Source organism: Chenopodium album, chromosome 23 (assembly GCF_948465745.1).
Source record: "Chenopodium album chromosome 23, dcCheAlbu1.1, whole genome shotgun sequence".
Classification (NCBI taxonomy): Eukaryota; Viridiplantae; Streptophyta; class Magnoliopsida; order Caryophyllales; family Amaranthaceae; genus Chenopodium; species Chenopodium album.
Window position 1 is genome coordinate 36544381 of NC_137856.1, and position 18865 is coordinate 36563245.

The 18865-nt window shown below is 32.1% G+C and overlaps 1 protein-coding gene and 1 pseudogene across 2 annotated transcripts; both read left to right on the forward strand.

Moving 5' to 3' along the window:
* The first annotated feature begins 8585 nt into the window (after positions 1 to 8585).
* Positions 8586 to 17083, forward strand: LOC145606749 (DUF21 domain-containing protein At5g52790-like). 2 transcript variants are annotated; one of them, XM_081662572.1, is made up of 14 exons: positions 8586 to 8712; positions 10551 to 10769; positions 12968 to 13054; positions 13166 to 13242; positions 13318 to 13401; positions 13553 to 13666; positions 14284 to 14370; positions 14529 to 14668; positions 14760 to 14847; positions 15140 to 15213; positions 15316 to 15494; positions 15595 to 15839; positions 16297 to 16343; positions 16635 to 17083. In XM_081662572.1, the coding sequence occupies exons 3-14, from the start codon at positions 12985 to 12987 to the stop codon at positions 16927 to 16929; spliced, it is 1500 nt and encodes a 499-aa protein (XP_081518698.1). In that variant the 5' UTR covers positions 8586 to 8712; positions 10551 to 10769; positions 12968 to 12984; the 3' UTR covers positions 16930 to 17083. The 2 variants fall into 2 exon arrangements, with proteins under 2 accessions (XP_081518698.1, XP_081518697.1); XM_081662571.1 differs by lacking the exons at positions 8586 to 8712; positions 10551 to 10769 and having other exon boundaries at positions 12874 to 13054.
* Positions 17084 to 17938: 855 nt separating this feature from the next.
* On the forward strand, positions 17939 to 18791 carry LOC145609077 (uncharacterized protein PAM68-like pseudogene; annotated as a pseudogene).
* Positions 18792 to 18865: the final 74 nt, after the last annotated feature.

Genomic DNA, 18865 nt, shown 5'->3' on the forward strand with positions numbered 1-18865 from the left:
TTTTTCTGTTGGACGTCATTGTACTTTGTTTTATCTTGCATGCTTATGATATCATGTTACTAATCAAGTGATAACAAAATCAATTGATGGCTTGGGATTATTATGTTGCCATGCAAGTTGGAGTATATTAGAATTTGCTGACTTTGAATTGAGCTTGATTTCATGCTTGTGCCATTTTTCAAATAAGTGATGTATGGGTGATAACTACATTCGACAAAAATTTGAAGCATACGACGATATGACAAAATTACGCTTAACATATTTATTTAATTTTATACTCAACTATTACTATGCACATGGTCACTTGTACTTTTATTTCACGCGTTGCTGACTCACTGTAATCAATATGTTAAATAAGAATAAAACCTCTTCAAAAAGAATAATTTAATTAAAAGAATAAAAGGTCATAATCAATCACCCCCTTTCCCTTTGTCCTCAAATACTCGGATGTTTCTACGGTGTCATTTTTCAAAAAATACACCATAACATGATGATGTGTCATGTTATGATTAGTCCATTTTTGATTTATTTTTAAAAGGCTAGATATACTATACATGTATGTATTATTGTAAATACATGTATTTTTTGTAAAGAATATGTAATTATAGCTTTTTAAAATTTTTTTTTTTCATCTTATTAAAATCATTTTCCAAAATTAAATTATAATTAAAATCTAGAAATTAAAAAATTCATCATTTTTCATCATCAATCTTCATTCATGATAGTAATTAACCACTCCCATAATCTTGTATAATCTATTCACAACGAAGATCAAAATTCTGACTAAAATTCCGTTCAAATTCGTTTACAAATTTTGTTTTAGGGTTCGAATGATAATTTTGATTAATGTAAAAATCACATTGTTTGATAGTTTTGAGGATGAAAAAAGCATTAGGAATGTCTATTATGGTGATGATGTAAAATTCATATCTTTCATTTTTTTAAACAATGAATGGAAAACGAGGGTTTGCTCTTCGATTAGAGTTTGAGTTTTTTTTCACATTGTTTGATCTAGAATCTTGTTTTCCGATTTTTGTAATCTGTTTGTGGTTAGGTAATTACCTATATTTAGTTAGGTCATTACCTTAAAATTTTTGTTTTACTTTTGTAGTTGGAATCTACTTGTACGTTAATCGTATTACAAAAAAATAATTTATGGAATTTTTATCATATAATTTTAGCAAAAAATGTTTTTGTGATCATTATCTTATTATATTTTGGAAAAAATATTTTTTTTAATTATTATCATATCATTTTAGCAAGATATATTTATGGGATAATTATCTTATTATATTTTGGAAAAAATATTTTTGAAATCTTGGGCATATAAATTAGTGGCTATAATATTGAGATATTCCTAATTAGCTTTCATTCATACCTTGTTTTTTTTGTCATTAGCTATACATTAGATAATGATAACTTTCTTAAATAACATGTTGTATGACCGTATATACATCTACATCCATAATTTTAGGACCCATCCTTTTTATCATCGTTAAGAAACACATTTTTTGCCATTTTTATATATATCATATATTTATATTTTGTTTACAAAGTTATACAAATATAGCTTTGTTATATGATTTGCCCGTTTATTTAGCAATTTATAGAGAAATATTCTCTCTCAAATCGTTAATGACATTTAAGAGAATTTTTTTTTAAAAAAAATATCAAAAAACCTTCACATATAAGAGTTTACCAAAAAAATTTAAAAAATAGCTTCTTTTTTTTTTTTTGTTATTAGCTTTATATGGTTGTTTATCAAATCCTATGTAATGACCAAAGATAGTTTAAGTCATTACCTAACCCACAAACAACTTCGAGAAAACTTAATTAGGCCCTGTTCTTTTGAGCTTCTGGGCAGAGCAGAGCAGATTTCAGCAAAGCAAAGCAGAGCAGAGCAGATTTCAGCAAAGCAGAGCAGAGCAGAGCAGATTGAAGCAGAGCAAAGCAGAGCCGAGCAGATTTCATTATTATTATTATTATTATTATTATTATTATTATTATTATTATTATTATTATTACTAATATTGTTATTATTACTATTATTATTATTATTATTATTATTATTACTATTATTATTATTATTACTACTACTAATACTATAATAATAATTGTAATGCTTTATTATTGTTATTAAATATTAAATATTATTATTATTATGATTATTATTATTATTATTATTATTATTATTATTATTATTACTACTACTACTACTACTACTACTACTACAACTACTACTACTACTACTATTATTACTATTATTATAATCATTAAATTTTATTATTAAAAATTAATTATTATTAATAATATTAATATTATTAAATATTAATTATATTATTATTAATATATTATTATTAAATATTAATTATATTATTATTAATATTATTATTATTAATATTATTATTAAATATTAATTATATTATTATTAATATTATTATTATTAAATATTAATTATATACTTCCTCCGTTTTCTTTTACTTGTAACACACCTTTTAAGCACGCAGTTTTAGGAGATGATTAGTGAGGGTAAACGAGCGATTTATCAATATAATTTTTACACGAAAATTAGAATAGAGTTAAGTATCATTTGTAAAAATTATAATGAAAAATTTGTCCATTTACATTACATAAACCAGAGCTCAAAACACGTGCCACAAGGCTGTGTTGCAAGTAAAAGAAAACGGAGGAAGTATTATTATTAATAAATATTAATTATTATTAATAAATATTATTTATTTATTTATTATTATTAAATATTAATTATTATTATCATTAAGTATTAATTATTTATTATTATTTTTATTAAATATACATTATTATTATAATAATTCAATATTAAGTATTAATTTTAAGCAGAGCAGAGCAGGGCAGGGCAGAGCAGAGCAGAGCAGATTGAAGCAGAGCAGAGCAAATTTCAGCAGAGCAAAGCAGAGCAGAGAAAAGCAGAGCAGATTTCAGCAGAGCAAAGCAGAGCAGAGCAGCTCTAAAGAACGGGGCCTTACATTTATAAGATCAAACGGGGGTTGCAGTAGGTAAAAAAATTCGACCCACTTCATCTTCTACAAACTTGATACTCCTTGTTCTTTGACAAAATTGCACAATTTGATTCTACATAAAGCATATTTTTGAACCATTTAAACCGAAATTTATCCTTTGCAAATACAACTAACATTGAATTTGGGAATAGGTGCTAATCTATGACATGATTCATGAACAATGATGAACGATATGATCGAACAATGATGAGCGATGACGATCGAGCAATGATGAACCATGATGATGAACGCAGACCAACAAAAATCGAACAATGATGAACAATAATGATAGAACAATGATGAACGATGAACAATGATGATCGAACAATGATGATGATGAACGATGAATGATGATGAACAATTCTTATCACGATGATTTCTAATTATAATTATAAAATTGAAAATTAATTTATATTATAAAAATACATTTTCATAATTTATAATTATGTATTTTAAAAAAAATGCATGTATTAAAAATAATACAAAAAAAAATACAATTTTAATACATTGTGGACATTAAAAATAATTCAAAATAAAAATAAAAATACAAAATATAGGCCAATTATATTTTGCTACATCATCAAATTGTGGTGTCATTTTTAAAGAATGACATTGTAGAATTTTTAAATGCTCATCATATACATCATCAACACAATATTATTCAAACCCCTTCAATATCTTCATCCTCAATGACATAGTTTTAAAGTTAAATTAGCCCAATTTACATACATATACAATTATCAGCACTAGTTAAAACTTCGTATTAAAATTTAGATCGTAGCCTCAAAAGCAACAACCTCCTCCACCACACTTGGACGACCCCCTATCCAGTATCCACACTCGAGTAAGTTATGCGCGTAAGTAGCACTTTCTACGGCAACCTAAAGCCATTGGAGTTTTTGTGTCCCTTATTTCTTTTGGAAGGATTATTGTCCGTATTTTGTGAAAGAATAATACGGAGTACATGTATATATGCTTGATTGTTTGTTGTAAAAAAAAATGAAAAATGGTACTAGTATATGCTTTGTGCATTGGACACCAGGCCAAAGTGCCAAATCATCGGAAAAATATTAACTTGGCCGTTGGTAATTAGCTAGGATCATGACCATGATTAAGCCCAAAAACAATAGATTAGTACTAAATTATAGTCACGGCCCAAAACACTCTCTTGGGCCCAACCCATGCAATGTGGTATGAACTTCGATCCTGTATGTAAATTTGAGCCCAATGGTAATAAGATTTCGAATCTATAAGTTCAATATTTTTAGGAAAACCACTTTTAAATTTAAAGTTAATGAACGCTCCGTATATTATACTTACTGTATTTCAAATTAGTTTTAACTGTGGAGTGTGGACTTCAAGTTGAACCATCCGTTATTTTAAATATTGTGCTCAAGTTTTGTTGGAATAATTATATAATAAATGTGCTTTTAGATTCACATTTATACATTGGGAGTTGGGGAAATTAATAATATGTAGTTTTATTTTTAAAGGAATGTAAAGTAAATAAAAAATAGCAATGAATATTATGTTGATGTCTTTTAAGTGAAAAGACATGTCTTTGGTTAGCTTTTCATGTACTCAGTAACGTAAGTAGTGAATTAATTTACGTTGATGTCTTAAAAAAAGACATAACTCTTGAGGGATACACTTTTATGTATATCCCTCATTCAGTCATTCTCTATAAATAGTAATGGTTATCTAACATAAATGGATGATGAAAAAAGAAAAACATCACTAAACTTGCTTCACTTAGAAAAATTTTCTAGAGTATTTTCTCTTGGGTTTTTACAAACACTTGCTCACAAACTTCTTGTAGATTGGTTTAGTTAAACAACCTAAACCAATTGGTCTCTTATTTGTATCTCAATAGTTTTATCGTGTTAACCCTATTGTTTCGTAGAGGAGCCATAATAAACTATTAGAAAAACAACATTTAGTTACGTGCTTAGAAGAAATAATGTCTAATCTCTCTTATTTTATCCTCCATTTTGTTCTAACACGTTGATTACTTGCCTTTCCTTAATATGATAGATAATTGATAATATCTACTTCGTATACACTCTGAGCTGACCAAAATGTATGCAGGATGATATTTAATTAATAATGTGCTCGTACTGTTTTTTATTGATCTTTTAGATAAACCATTGAATTATTGCACTTTACATTAAAGTACAACAATCAAGGGCGGTGTGGTGTTACCAACAACTTATATACCTGTCGTATGTTGAAGTAAGATTTTAATGGGCCTGGGAAATGGGGGCCATTGCATGTACTAATAAAATCATAATTTCACAAAACCTTTTAAAAAGTGTTGTTCACCTTCACCTAAAGCATTGAAAACCATTTTCTATTGCAATAATTAGGGTCAAATACTATTCCAATCGTTTATACTTTGTATATACTATATATCATGGATCTTGCTAACGAATGCTTCTGGAATGTTGGATAATACTTAAAATATTACCTAAAGTGGTAGTAATTTGGGAAAGGCATGACAAAATCATGTGTCAATCGTTGCAATTAATATTTATTTAATTTAATCTTTCTACTTTTAGCTAGCTTATAACGCTCCGGAGCGTTCATTAGCTTTTGCCATATATCATTCCATTAATATTTGGCATATTAAATTAATGTAATCACCATTTGATTCTTAAAACGCTCTAGGTGATAATTTTAAATACAATTTTCATTATTATATTACTCTTTATTACGGAATACTTTGTATTACTAGTAAAATATTTATATTGGAAGATCGTATTGTGTCATAATATAAATCCCTACTTAAAAGTAGAAAATAACTTTTAGGAATAGTGTGCTACTAATTATACCCTCAAAAATGTGTACCAAATTGTGTGCAAAATGTGTATTTACTTTTTTACCCTCATTAATATGTTTACTATCATTAACTAGTTATTGGCCCGGGCGATGCCCCCGGGTTATTATAAATTTATTACTTTAATCAAATATATATATTTTGGCTTGTTTAGTTGTTTGTCATTGAGAGCTTTAGTGGTGGTTATTTATTTATTTATTTATTTATTTATTTAATTAATATAATAGCTTAAGTAGCTTGTTGCTTGTATGAGTTGGTTTGATTATAAGAATAATTTTTTTACATTAAAATCATAAAAATATGATAAATCAAATTTTTATAAATTTGATGTCAAAATATATACTACTCCATAATGCACAAAAATCTTTTACTCTATGATTACAATTTTATGAGTTAATGCACAAAATAAAAATGGAGTAATGTTTAATTTATTACTAACTTTATTATTATGTAATTATTAAGAAGTTACAGTCCAAGGGAAATTGCCATGCATATGAAGAGTTTATCAATTAAATTTAACATTGATACATGAAAGTTAATGCATAGAGTTTTTCAATAATTAATGCTATGGTATGATTTGGCGACGACACATCAATGCAAAATGGCAAAATTGTTGACACATGGCAAAACATCATGTCTTGCCATGAGTTTTAATATATATTGATATATTTAATGCCTTTTTTCTTTATTCATATATCATCAATTAATTCAGTTCATGTTTTTTTTTTAATAAAAAAATTCTAATGTTTTGCACTTCATATGATATTATTATTTAAAAAGAAAAAAAAATTGTATATACAAAGAGACGGTTAATAACCAAGATACTGTATATTTTTACTCATTTGTAATTGCTCTTCTTATTTACTATCTTGTTGTCCTTTAATTACAACTATCGTTAAGGTTTATTAGCTTTTGAATTATACATATAAAAAACATAATAGAATTTGAATGAGATTCATATTAAATAGTACAGTGATATTAGAGCAGACGTATGTTATCAAGAGGTATAAAGAACTTAAAATTACTAAAATCAAGGGAAATCAATCGATGGCAGGAAAAAAAAAATAGCTGGTATTAATTATTGAGGGAATTTAAGATTGAGGAAAAATTATATATTATTAAGTTTTTAGCTGCAACATTTTACATACTATTACTCCATAGTTCATATGACCACAGGTCCACAGCTCACAAAAAAACCATTTGAAGAAAAACACGCTAAAAATATAACACTAAGGGCCTGTTCATATTTATTAAACTAAGCTGAACTGAACCGATTGGAGCTGAACTGAACTGAACTGAATTGAGCTGAAATGAATTTTTTATGAAAGAAGGAAATTAAGAGCTGAACTGAACTAAACTGATTGGAGCTGAACTGAACTGAAATTAAGTAAATCTGAAAAGACCCTAAGTATTGTTGAAACATGCACGTCAATTAAGCCAAGAGTTCTAAACTAACGCTTGATGCCTAAAATATGAAGGGATGCAAATCAATTAAATATTATTTAATAATAATTTTGAAATAACACTATCAAACTTTTTAGGGTTTTAAAAAATAATTGTTTTAAAAAAAAATTTTGTGGCTTTCTTATACTATTCTACAAATATACCACATAGACACATAAACTAGATAGTGTACGTATTAAAATTACCAGGTCTACCACCTAAACCAACGGTATGAATACATGTCAATACAAATTCTCTGCAAGAGCTAGCCCCTCCGCGCGCATCGCGCGCGTAGGATACCCTAGTATATATATATGAATAGGTTATAATGAGAATCAAGGGCTATAATAAGAACTAAGAACAAATCTAGGCCCTTAGATTATGTTAATTGGACGGTCAACATGCTTCCGTGTCATTAATGGCATTTTCGTAATATTTCAACTTTACAAACTGAATTCCAGTTTCATTTCTAAAAAGTAAATGAAATCGCTCATAAAGTAAATGAATTTGCCGGTTAAAAAGCTGGAAAAAAGTTTAAAAATTCGCGAAATTACAAAAATACCATTAATGAATGCGGGTGAGATGTGAACCGTTGGATGGAGCGCGATTAAAGGCTGAGATTGGTTCTTAGTTTCTATAATTATTTAGATGATATCATTATTAAATCTAAAAAAAACAATTAAAATTGTTGTATACATACAATTTTCTTTTATGTCAAACAAACATGATTATATTACTTGTACATTCGTATAACTTTTTATAGATTAAACTCGTATTTAATTGCTACGTACTAAGCAATGCTTGGTGTAGTTGGTGAGAAATTCACCTTGAGGTCAAAAATTCTTCCAACTGCGTTACCTGGAGGCCTTATCCTTCTCCCTCGCTTCCAAGTCTCGACTCGCAAATCGATCGATCAATCAATCAAAGTTTTAATCTTATAAGCAACTAAGGGCCTGTTCACATTTACTTAATTTCAATTCAGTTCAGCTCTAATCAGTTGAGTTCAGCTCCTGATTTCTCTCTCTCATAAAATATTCATTTCAGCTCAGTTTAGTTCAGTTCAGCTCCAATCAGTTCAGTTCAGTTCAGTTCAGCTCCAATCAGTTAAATTCAGTAAATGTGAACAGGTCCTAACCCACAAATACTAGACAAAAAAACTGCGAGTTAAAGGACAGTTAGAGTCTTTCTCTTTACCTTTGATAAAAAAAGGTTGGAGTAAAATAATTAACCTTTGAGCCTTTTAAACTCCTGAAAATGTCAAATAAGAAAAGGAAGCATGGAGAGGGGTTAGAGGGCACGCCATATTACTATGGCGTCGTTTGATGTTAAATTGGCGTGGAAGATTTGGCGATTCCAACCCTAACCCTTAATTAAACCAAAGGGCACCAAAAACAGGTGAGCTTCAGTGTTCTTGTTCATTTGATTTATTTTTTTCAATTCCATTTATGTTTTGTATGCCATAATTATATTTCCACTCTATTTTTAATTATAAATTACTACTTTTTGGTGCATCATTTTTGGGTTTTTATGTGCTTTAGAAATAAATTATTGGTTAATTATGGCTTTGTATAGTTGGATTCAGAACCTAATTATTTAAATTGAGTTTGGTTTCTTTAGTTAATGTGGTTAACTTTGTGGTGCTTGATGAGGCAAGTCCCACTCATTGTAATTTAGGAGTATAATATTAGCTCTTTAGATTTTCAGTTAACTAGTTCTTTGATTTTTTATTTATCTTTTTGTAATTGGTATGTTGTTTATGGGTTGAATTTTTTTGTCAATTGCTAACATTTTTTATTTAATTATTTAAAAAATCAAAACCATTTGATTAAAGAATTGTGCTTCATTCGATTTATTCGAGTTATGATGATGTTAGGGTGGGTATGCCCGTGCCAGCCTTGACAAGGTTTTGAATTTGGAATTGCAATCGTTTTTTATTCGGAGAAAAGTATGTGGAAGGTTGGAATTGATTTGATTTCGGGATTAAGGCTTTGACATTGTTGTTGTTAGGCTTAATCTTATCGATTTTACCTATTATTAGTCAAGACTAGTGTAGAATTTGTTCCTGATGGGTTTTTTGATGTGACATTTAGGATGATATTGTTGATTGTTCATCCGTATGATTAATAGGTTGGGTACTTAGGCACTCCATCCAACATGATTATATTTAAATGGATGCTTTAATTTTGCCAATTATTTGCGAATTAATGAAAGTGGCCGAGCTTACATTGTATTGGTTTTGGATATACCTGTATTTATGTGACATATTCATATGTAAATACAAATCTATTATCTTGTGTGAATTTGTAAGATTGTTTTTAGTTGTGAAAGCCTGAAAGGTGCTTGAGAAGTCTTAAAAGTTTGACACGTACCCTTTATTTACGAATATAAAAACAGACAATGCTATTGTGGCATGACTTATTATAAGAATTGCTTATCAAATTTGGTAGTGGTAAATTAATTTTCTTGGACAGTGGGAGTTGAAAATGATGCCAATGGCTGTTATGGAAAGATCAAACCTTTTTTGCATGTACGTGCCTTTTTTTCAAGCTTGAGAAATATCATGGAAACTACTATTCTAGATAGTTTAATCACTAATTGTACCTAACCTTATGTTCATTTTGATTGTATGTTGTAGGTTAATGAGGGATTGCAACATGGATAGGAAAGTGTGCGTCTTTATGATGCTTTTGCCTTTCGGCAATTATAAATAGCTTGTTATTGACATTCTGGAATTATCTCTAGGCATTAATCAACCCACTACATCCATTCTTGGATGGATCTTCTTGTCAGTCATTAGGTGGCATGGAGAAATTCATTTATCACCATTTAGGGTAGTTCGTGATTACATGCAGTAACAAACAAAGAAACATTATACCTTCACAGTTACATTGTCTGGGGATCAATCCAAGTAACTTGTATCTGTCATTAGATCCTTTCATGATTTTGTGGTTATATACAAGTCACAACTATGCTGATGAAACTATTAAGGTATAAGGTACAGCCGTACAGGTTGCATTGGTGACTTGTCGATCTTAGCTACGTAGTTGTTCACTTTTTAGTGGTCCTGAGTCCAATTCTGTTACTTTTCAATTAATCCCAGGACTGTAGATTCTAATGTATGAAAAATAAACAAAGATTATTATGTTATTTTATCTGTCAAATAAACCACAGTAATTGTACAATGTATCATCAAGTTCCCAAATGATGTGTTGACGTAATTCACTTTCCTCCAGGTTTAAACCAGTTCGTATTCTAATGTAAATTCGGGAAGGATGAATACTTATGATTGTCCATGGCACTTTAAAGTTGATGATGAGATGGAAAAGCTTTACATATTATAAGCTTGTGCCTTCAGAAAGATGTGTTAGTTTCTCAGGCTGATTATTATCATGGATGTGGAAGGACCACTCAATTTGCAAATTGAGTCCAATTGCTGATGTATCTCCACTAAGGTAATGCTTTACTATTTTATCTGTAATAATTCCGCTGTAGTTGTTACCTATGTTTTTCTATTAAGCCTCCTTAGTTTTATGGTATACTTGTCATTTTTCTATGGAGTTGCAAAAGTTATTACTTATTAGTAACATTATAGCTTTGGGTTATGGGGACTCAATATAATAAGCTCAATAAACTTCTTGTGCTTCGTATATCCTATGAAATTGTAGTGTCGTAAACATTCAAAAGCTTTTATTTTTAATTTTTTTTTAAGGGAAATTCTCTTTGGTGAACTCCAATTTTTTCATTTTCTAAGTGGTAAACGTTCTTAAATTTTATTATCAATGGTAAACTTAACTTTTTTATTTAAATCTGTTATAACATTAATGGTTAATTTAACTAAACATTTAACTATAGTTAGTTAGTTTTTTTTTTCCTTTATTTTTTTTTTTACATTTATCTTAGAAATATTTTTTTTTTTTAAAAAAAAAAATCACCCACCCACCCACGCACCGGCCCACTTCTCCCTCCCCTGCACCCACACTGGCCGCCCAACCTTCATCGGTGCGCCTAGAAACGCCGACCTCCCCCAACATCTGTTCGCCACCCCAGAAACACTAAACCCAACCCAAAAACACCAAAAAAACCCAAACCCAGAAATCGGGTTTGAGTTTTTAGGTGGTTTAGGGGGCTGGTTTTCGGGGAGGCGAAGGGGATAGGGGTCGAATCGGGGTAGGGGTCAGGGGAGGAGGGCCGATTTCGACAGGGAAAGGGTCGTGGAGTAGGGGAAATGGGTTTGGGTTTTGCGGTGGTGGGAGTTTATTCTCGAGGGAGAGTGGGCGGTTTTTGGGGTAGGAGTGGCCCAGTTAGGGGTGGTTTTTGGGGTTAAGAGTGGCTGGCGGGCCAATTTCGGGGGATAGGGGAGGCGGCCGACCATTTGCTGACGAGATGGGGGTTGGTCATGGGGTTTTGCGGTGGCGGGAGGGGGGCCAATTCCGACAGTGAGAGTGGAGGTGTCGTAGGTGGAGGAGGTAGTGGTCGTCGGCGCTAGGGGAGGTCGGCGTTTTCCGGCCGCCGGGAGGGGGCTGGGTTGGGGGAGGGATTGGGTTTTTTTTTTTTTTTTTTTTTTTTATAATTTCAATATAATTAAAAAAAAACAAAAAAAACTAACTATAGTTAAGGAAATAACACTTATCAATGGTAATCAATAATTTAGGTTTACCATTGATAATAAAATTTAAGAATGTTTACCACTTAGAAAATGGAAAAGTTGGAGTTCACCTAAGAGAATTTCCCTTTTTTTTTATTATACGTGTATCATTAAAGGGTCTAACTGGTACAATCTCTTTATTGTATATTTTTGCAATGAGTTACTGAGTTAGACAGTGTACATTTGATTGGTTTACCAATCATTCTAATTTGAGGGACGAGGGAAATGATTATGAATATAAATTGGTATTGTAACTTAAATTAAATGTTTGCACAAATATTAAACAAAGGAGAGAGTAAAAATGGATAAGTAAGAGAGAGTGTGTTTAAAGTTGGGTGACTGTAAGAAAAAAGTGGATAAAGAAATAGAGGGCGAGTGAATAAGTGAGATCTGCCAAAAACAGAATAAAGCAACATGTAAAGACTAAAGAGTTTTTTAAAACGGACCAAAATGGCAGATGTTAATGTCGTTGTGATATGAAGTTAGTACTAGTCAGAGGCTAGGCTATGTTATTTTGACTTCCGTAGAACTGACTCATCTTGCATAGGGTGATTGTTATTGTTTTTTAAATTTAAGTAGTATAAAGTGCGTGATAGTTACTGTTTTATTAACTTTTGGCAGTTAGGGTTTAAAATTTGGGGTTTTGTTTCTTTTGGTTTGTCTGTTTTGTCACCCTTTCTTTAGAGATTGTTGAACTCTGCGCCTTATTCTCTCTAGTGGTTTTTAATGCTATCTTCTTCAAGTTGTGCTATGCTTATATTCCTTTAATATTCCCCAACCACCTTTTTTTTTCCTTTCTATATGAACCTTCAGTGCTTACCGCTTCTTGTTCATTTTATGTTTTCTTGTTGAGGAACTTCCCTTATTAAGGCATCTCTATTGAAGTTTCCTGCATTTGTTTCTGAGAGAAGATGGCTGCAAATGATGTGCCTTGCTGTGAAACCATGTTTTGGGTTTATCTGATCATATGTGTGACTCTAGTGTGCTTTGCTGGTCTTATGTCAGGTCTTACCCTAGGGCTCATGTCTCTCAGCCTAGTTGATCTTGAGGTTCTTTCAAAGTCTGGCCAGCCCAAGGACAGGAGAAATGCAGGTCTCTGTATAACAATTTCTTCTCTTAAGTTATTATTCTGAATAGTCCTTGACATTTAAAATTAAAAACATAAAAAATTCTCATTTCTTTTGCATTTCCTGATTATTACAGAGAAGATTTTGCCTCTTGTTAAAAATCAGCACTTGTTACTCTGCACCCTCCTGATATATAATGCCATGGCAATGGAGGTATGTTTGCGATTGAATGTATCGATGGTTGTCTTTCCTGCCATTTTCTTCCTTCACCATTTTCTTCTCTTCTAGGCCTTGCCAATTTTCCTTGATGCGCTTCTCCCTGCATGGGCTTCCATATTGATATCAGTCACTCTTATACTTGCATTTGGAGAGGTAATTGGGAACAATATGCGTCATTGCAAAATTTTCAGATGTCGTTTCCTTTTATCCTCCTTTTTTCATTGTTTGTTGCCCCTGCCCCACATTTTGGATTCTTTTGCAGTAATTTAAAAAGTTTATTAGTGACACTATGATTAAATTTCAGATAATTCCCCAATCCATTTGCTCTCAGTATGGACTAAGTGTGGGTGCAAAACTTTCTGTTTTGGTCCGTCTACTTGTCATCCTACTGCTGCCCATTTCTTATCCTATCAGCAAGGTAAGTATTATTGCTTCATAAGCCACCAGCAAGTGTGGTGAAAACTGGGGAGGGGGCGGAAAATAAAAGCGAGAAACACTTTGATTAATCTCTTAATCAGTTTTAAGATACTTAGAATAAGTATCAATTGTGGAGGGTATATACAGTCTTTGGTAATTATGACCTCTAGAGGAAAATTTTGAATTTTTTGATTTTTTGTAATTTTTTTTTTTTAAAAAATACTTTCTCGGTTTCTTAATAGGTGCATCATTGACTTTTGATGTTATTCCTATACTAACTTTGACCACATTTTATTTCTAACATACGCAGTATATAAATAAATTTCATTATTTTAATCGTTCTTGAGTTTATCTCATTATGTATTTTCAAAATGTTATTTTTCTAAAAACTTTTATTACAGCATAATCAAAGATATTAGTAAAGTAGTTCATTGATAAATATGTCTTGCCAAAATGATGCATCTATTTAGAAACGGAGGAAGTATTTATTTTATCTCTTCTTGATAATTAGTACATGGTAGAATAGTAATAAAAACGTGGAGGGTATTTCTGTCTCCTTGTCCTTTCGATTATTTAATCCTATATGCCTTTCCATGTCCCAAATTTATGCCATGGCAGCTGTTGGACTGGTTGCTAGGAAGAGGCCATTCTGCTTTGTTAAGACGCTCAGAGCTGAAAACTTTTGTGGACCTGCATGCCAATGATGTATGTAGTGTATCCTCTACTTCATTTTCAATTATATTCCTTGCTGTAAAAGTCTGATGCCTATAGCGTTATAGAAGGATGGGGTTTTGTTGTAAATTTACAACATGCTAATAATTGATGCAAGTGTCATAATATATAAATATTTTTTATCACATCAGGCAGGCAAAGGTGGGGAATTGACTCAAGATGAAACTACTATCATTGGTGGAGCTTTGGATTTAACAACAAAGACTGCTAAAGATGCTATGACTGACTTGTCAAAAGTATTTTCCCTTGATATAGACGCTAAACTTGACAAGTGAGCTTTCTCATTAGCCCTGGTATTGTATTTTTTTTTTTTTTTTTTTCACATTTTCCATCCTCAAATTTTCTTCACTGGCTGATTTCAGGGACACGATGGAGCTGATAATGAGGGAGGGGCATAGTCGAGTGCCTATTTACTCTGGCTACCCTTCAAATATCATAGGCCTTATTTTGGTAAGGGAGTTGGGATTTATAATCATAATAATACTAGGTCTTTTATTCTTAACCAGGGAAGTTAATCTTCCCCTGCGGTGCCTCCTAGATTGGGTGTAATTGGTGTTTTTTTTTTTTTGGGAGGGGGGGGGGGGGGGGGGGGGTGGGCGGGGGGTGGGGGGATTCCTGGATTGGGGCTAAAGTATTGGGCTTGTAATTTTTCCGCACTGAATAAGGGTATTACATTACGTGACTATGCAGTTTCATTTATGCATTTACATGGCAATTGACAGTAATTTTCTTTCGATTGCAGGTAAAAAATTTGGTTGTTTGCCGACCTGAAGATGAAACTCCAATAAGAAATCTTACTATTAGGAAGATCTCCAGGTATTATTTTTCTACATCTTGTGTGGCTGTCTTCTCTCTATAGTGATGTGCATGCTGTCATCTTTTTCTTTAGCTACCTAATGAGCATTTCAACTGTTACAGATTCTATGATCACTTGCCACTTTATGATATACTGAACCTGTTTCAAATGGGTCATAGTCATATGGGTATAGTTGTGAGGAAACAAGGCGTGAAAGATATGTCAGATGCTACATCCAATTCTGCAATATCTGTGATGAAGGCGAATGCAATTCCAAGACCCGAACAATCAGGAAGAAAAGGTATGAGTAGAATAGGTGACATAAATCTGCAAACTTTCCTGTGTTGTAATAGTAGATTTTGCAGAGATGTTTGACATTGAAGCTGTACACAATTTCGCAGGGGCAAATCATCAAAACCATAGAAAAGAACAAAAGAAAACATCGAGGAACACATCCATTGTGCATTCAACTAAAACTGGACCTCATAGTCTTCCAATGCTTGATGCCATGGAGCTAGGAAAAAACATAATTCTGCATCACGAAGATACTATATTGCAGGTACCTGATCTAGATTCTTGTCCAGATCCCAGTGAAGAAGTTATTGGTATCATCACAATGGAAGACGTTTTGGAGGAATTGCTGCAGGTAAATCTAAAGGCTCTGTATTGTTTACTTCCTTCTATTACTGCTTCCTAGTGCAGGGATAGTAGTGGTACTGAGCTACTGTGAGTGATATTTTGCAGTCTGAAAGTACTTTTTTGAAGTTTATGGTAAGACTCCCATGAACATTGAAATCACATATATTCGTATATGTATGTTTGTAAAGTTCTTGATGCTTGCAGTTTTAAAAAACACTTATATGGCTTCAATTGAAGAAAATAATGCATTTTACATCTGTACCAGTATAGCAACGAATATTGTACTTTTTAGCATTTTTGTGGCATGAAGCTGAAGTAGTCCTCCCACGGTCCCACCTACTATCTTGGCATAACTGTCATCTTCTTTGCCTGGGTTTTCTTTTATTTTTTATTTTATTTTTATTTTTATTTATTTCCCAATCATTGCTAATATGTGCATTAATGCTGTGCGCATTGTGTTACAGGAGGAAATTTATGATGAGACTGACGATTATGTCGATGTACACAACAGGTACGAGGCTACTTAATATGTAGTGTTATCTTGTTAATTAGAAGCATTCTCTTCATCCCATGTTACATGCCCTATTTTTGACTTCTGAGGCCAAACCATTATTAATGATGATTTGCAGTGCTAGGATGGTCAATTAATCTACCTTGATATGCTTACAAACCTAACTTTTAGTACTCTTCAGTCTTCACTACTTACATAGTTACATCTAGTGAACGATGCAAACTATGTTAGGATGGAAAGAGTAATGTCATTACTGTCACCTTTTCTGAACATAAGTTGTTGCTAATGTAGGATACGAATCAATATGTTGCCTGTCATAAGATCATCCCCAAGATCTGCTGGAGCCACACCAGTTTCTCATCTGAGTCAGAGTGCTGGTGCATCACCTCGTTCTTCATATCATAATACTCCAATCCTGCAGTCTCCTACGCAAGCATTTATTCCTTCACCCTTGATAAGACCATCTCTATTAAGCTCTCCGATGAGATCCAGACTACCTTCTCCCTCTACAAACTCAGGTAGTCCTATGCGTACTTCTCCACTGAGGCAGGTGGCAACTAATTCATATGAGAAGCTGCGGCGTTGATCGTGTATTTTCAGACAACATGCTGGCCCACACGTATTATGCGTCATTTTTATGTACTTATTGTATTTGTATAGTACAGAACAAAGGACTCCTACATATGGTCAATGTATGGTAGTATTTTTGGGATGCCATCCTGAAGTTGATATATGAATATCATCTGCCTGTCAAAGGAGAAGATGGAGTTACAACAGTGAAACTAAATAACTTTATTGTGATACCCTGTGCCTGCAAGAGATTATAATTAAATTACGCCATAACAACAAAGCCTTAGTTCCAAAATGAATTATGGTTATACTACCTCCGGTCCAATTTACTCGCAACAAAGGGTATTATTTGTTTTTTTTTTTTTTTTTTTGACAGCTGAGAAAAGGGAATTACCCCCTACAAACATAAGTAACAGTAACAAAGGGTATTATTTGTGAGACATAAAATATTCCTTTATTGCGAGTAAATTGGGCCGGAGGTAGTATTTTTTTTAATAAAAAAAGGGGGTCAAACATTAGAAATTTTGAAAAATGCTGGGGATAGCAAAAAACTTTAAATGGTTAAAAATGATATCGAAGTAATAAGTATTTTCTAATATACTACGTATTATTGTATGGTTGCATCATGTACAATATAACCCTGTGTTTAAGGGTTTGAATCGTGTATTAATTCTTCTTGTGTTCCTTATTACGGAGTAGTAATTTAAGAAGGGGTGGTAATGTAATTCATGGTTTCCATTGGCTTTTGGTTGGTAAGGAGAGTGGGATTAAAAAATTTAATTTTTCTACGTGCACCATCTAATCTGCACAGGGGATTTTAGATAAAAAGCCAAGCACAAATTAGTAACTACTTGAAACTTCATTTTGAGAATTTTCGCGCTTATTGGCTTGGTTTATTCTGTTTGGTTGATTGATAATTGATTCCTTAAATTCTGAAAAAAGGATGATAGAACAATGAGACAAAAGGCTCTTTCAAAATATCTTGAAACTCCACTTGATACATACCAAATGAGGTCACCACCACCCATTTGTTTTCGGATAAACCTTGACAATATTGCAAACATACAAGTATTTTGTATTATCTTGTATTGTATGGTAAGCACTAAACTTAGAGTGCTTAACAAGAAGAAAGCATGAACACTTTGGCAACCTTTCATCAACCCATCTCCATTAGAAAACCATCTTTGTGGGATCAAAGAAGCCAACCATTCTACTCTACAACAATAAATAACCATCATTCACATTCCACAAGCTCTTGGAAGTTGCATGCCCAATCCAAAGGATTTGGGGGTGCAAATGACTCGATGCAGAAGAAGGCGAATGCACCAAAAAAAGGCTCGAGTCAAGAAAACAAAGAAGAAGAAGAAGATGATGATGATAAAATCCCATCGGTTGTTTTCGATAGGATGGTAAGAAGGATCTTGACCTCAGTGGGTGCGCCCATGGTAATGGGAGTGTTGTTGCTAAAACTCTTTGACACATTGAAGGAAAAACAGTTGTGGGATGTGCCGATTTGGGTCCCATTTTTAACAACATTTGTGTTCTTTGGAAGCTCAGTTCTTGGTGTTCCATATGGATCTTTATCAACTAGTTGGGATGCTGAGAAGAAAGGCTCCCTGCTCGGTTTTGAAGAAGCGAAACAGAATTGGGATGAGATGTGGAAAGAGGAAGAGAATAAGAATTGATTATGATAGGAAATATGTTGTTTTTTCAAATATGATAGGAAATATGTAAAGTACATGATAGTTTTTCGAAATAGGAGGGTGTTTCGAATCTATCTTCGTGTTTTACGTAAATTTACATTGTCTCGTCTTAAGTTATGGGAAAAATAGACACCCCCATTGCAATTGAAATAATTATACTACTCTTAAGCAACAATTTTTTTTTTTTAAAGTTTCTTAAAAAAAATTTTAAAAAAAAAAAAATTAAAAAATGTTGTGCCAAGTTTTTAG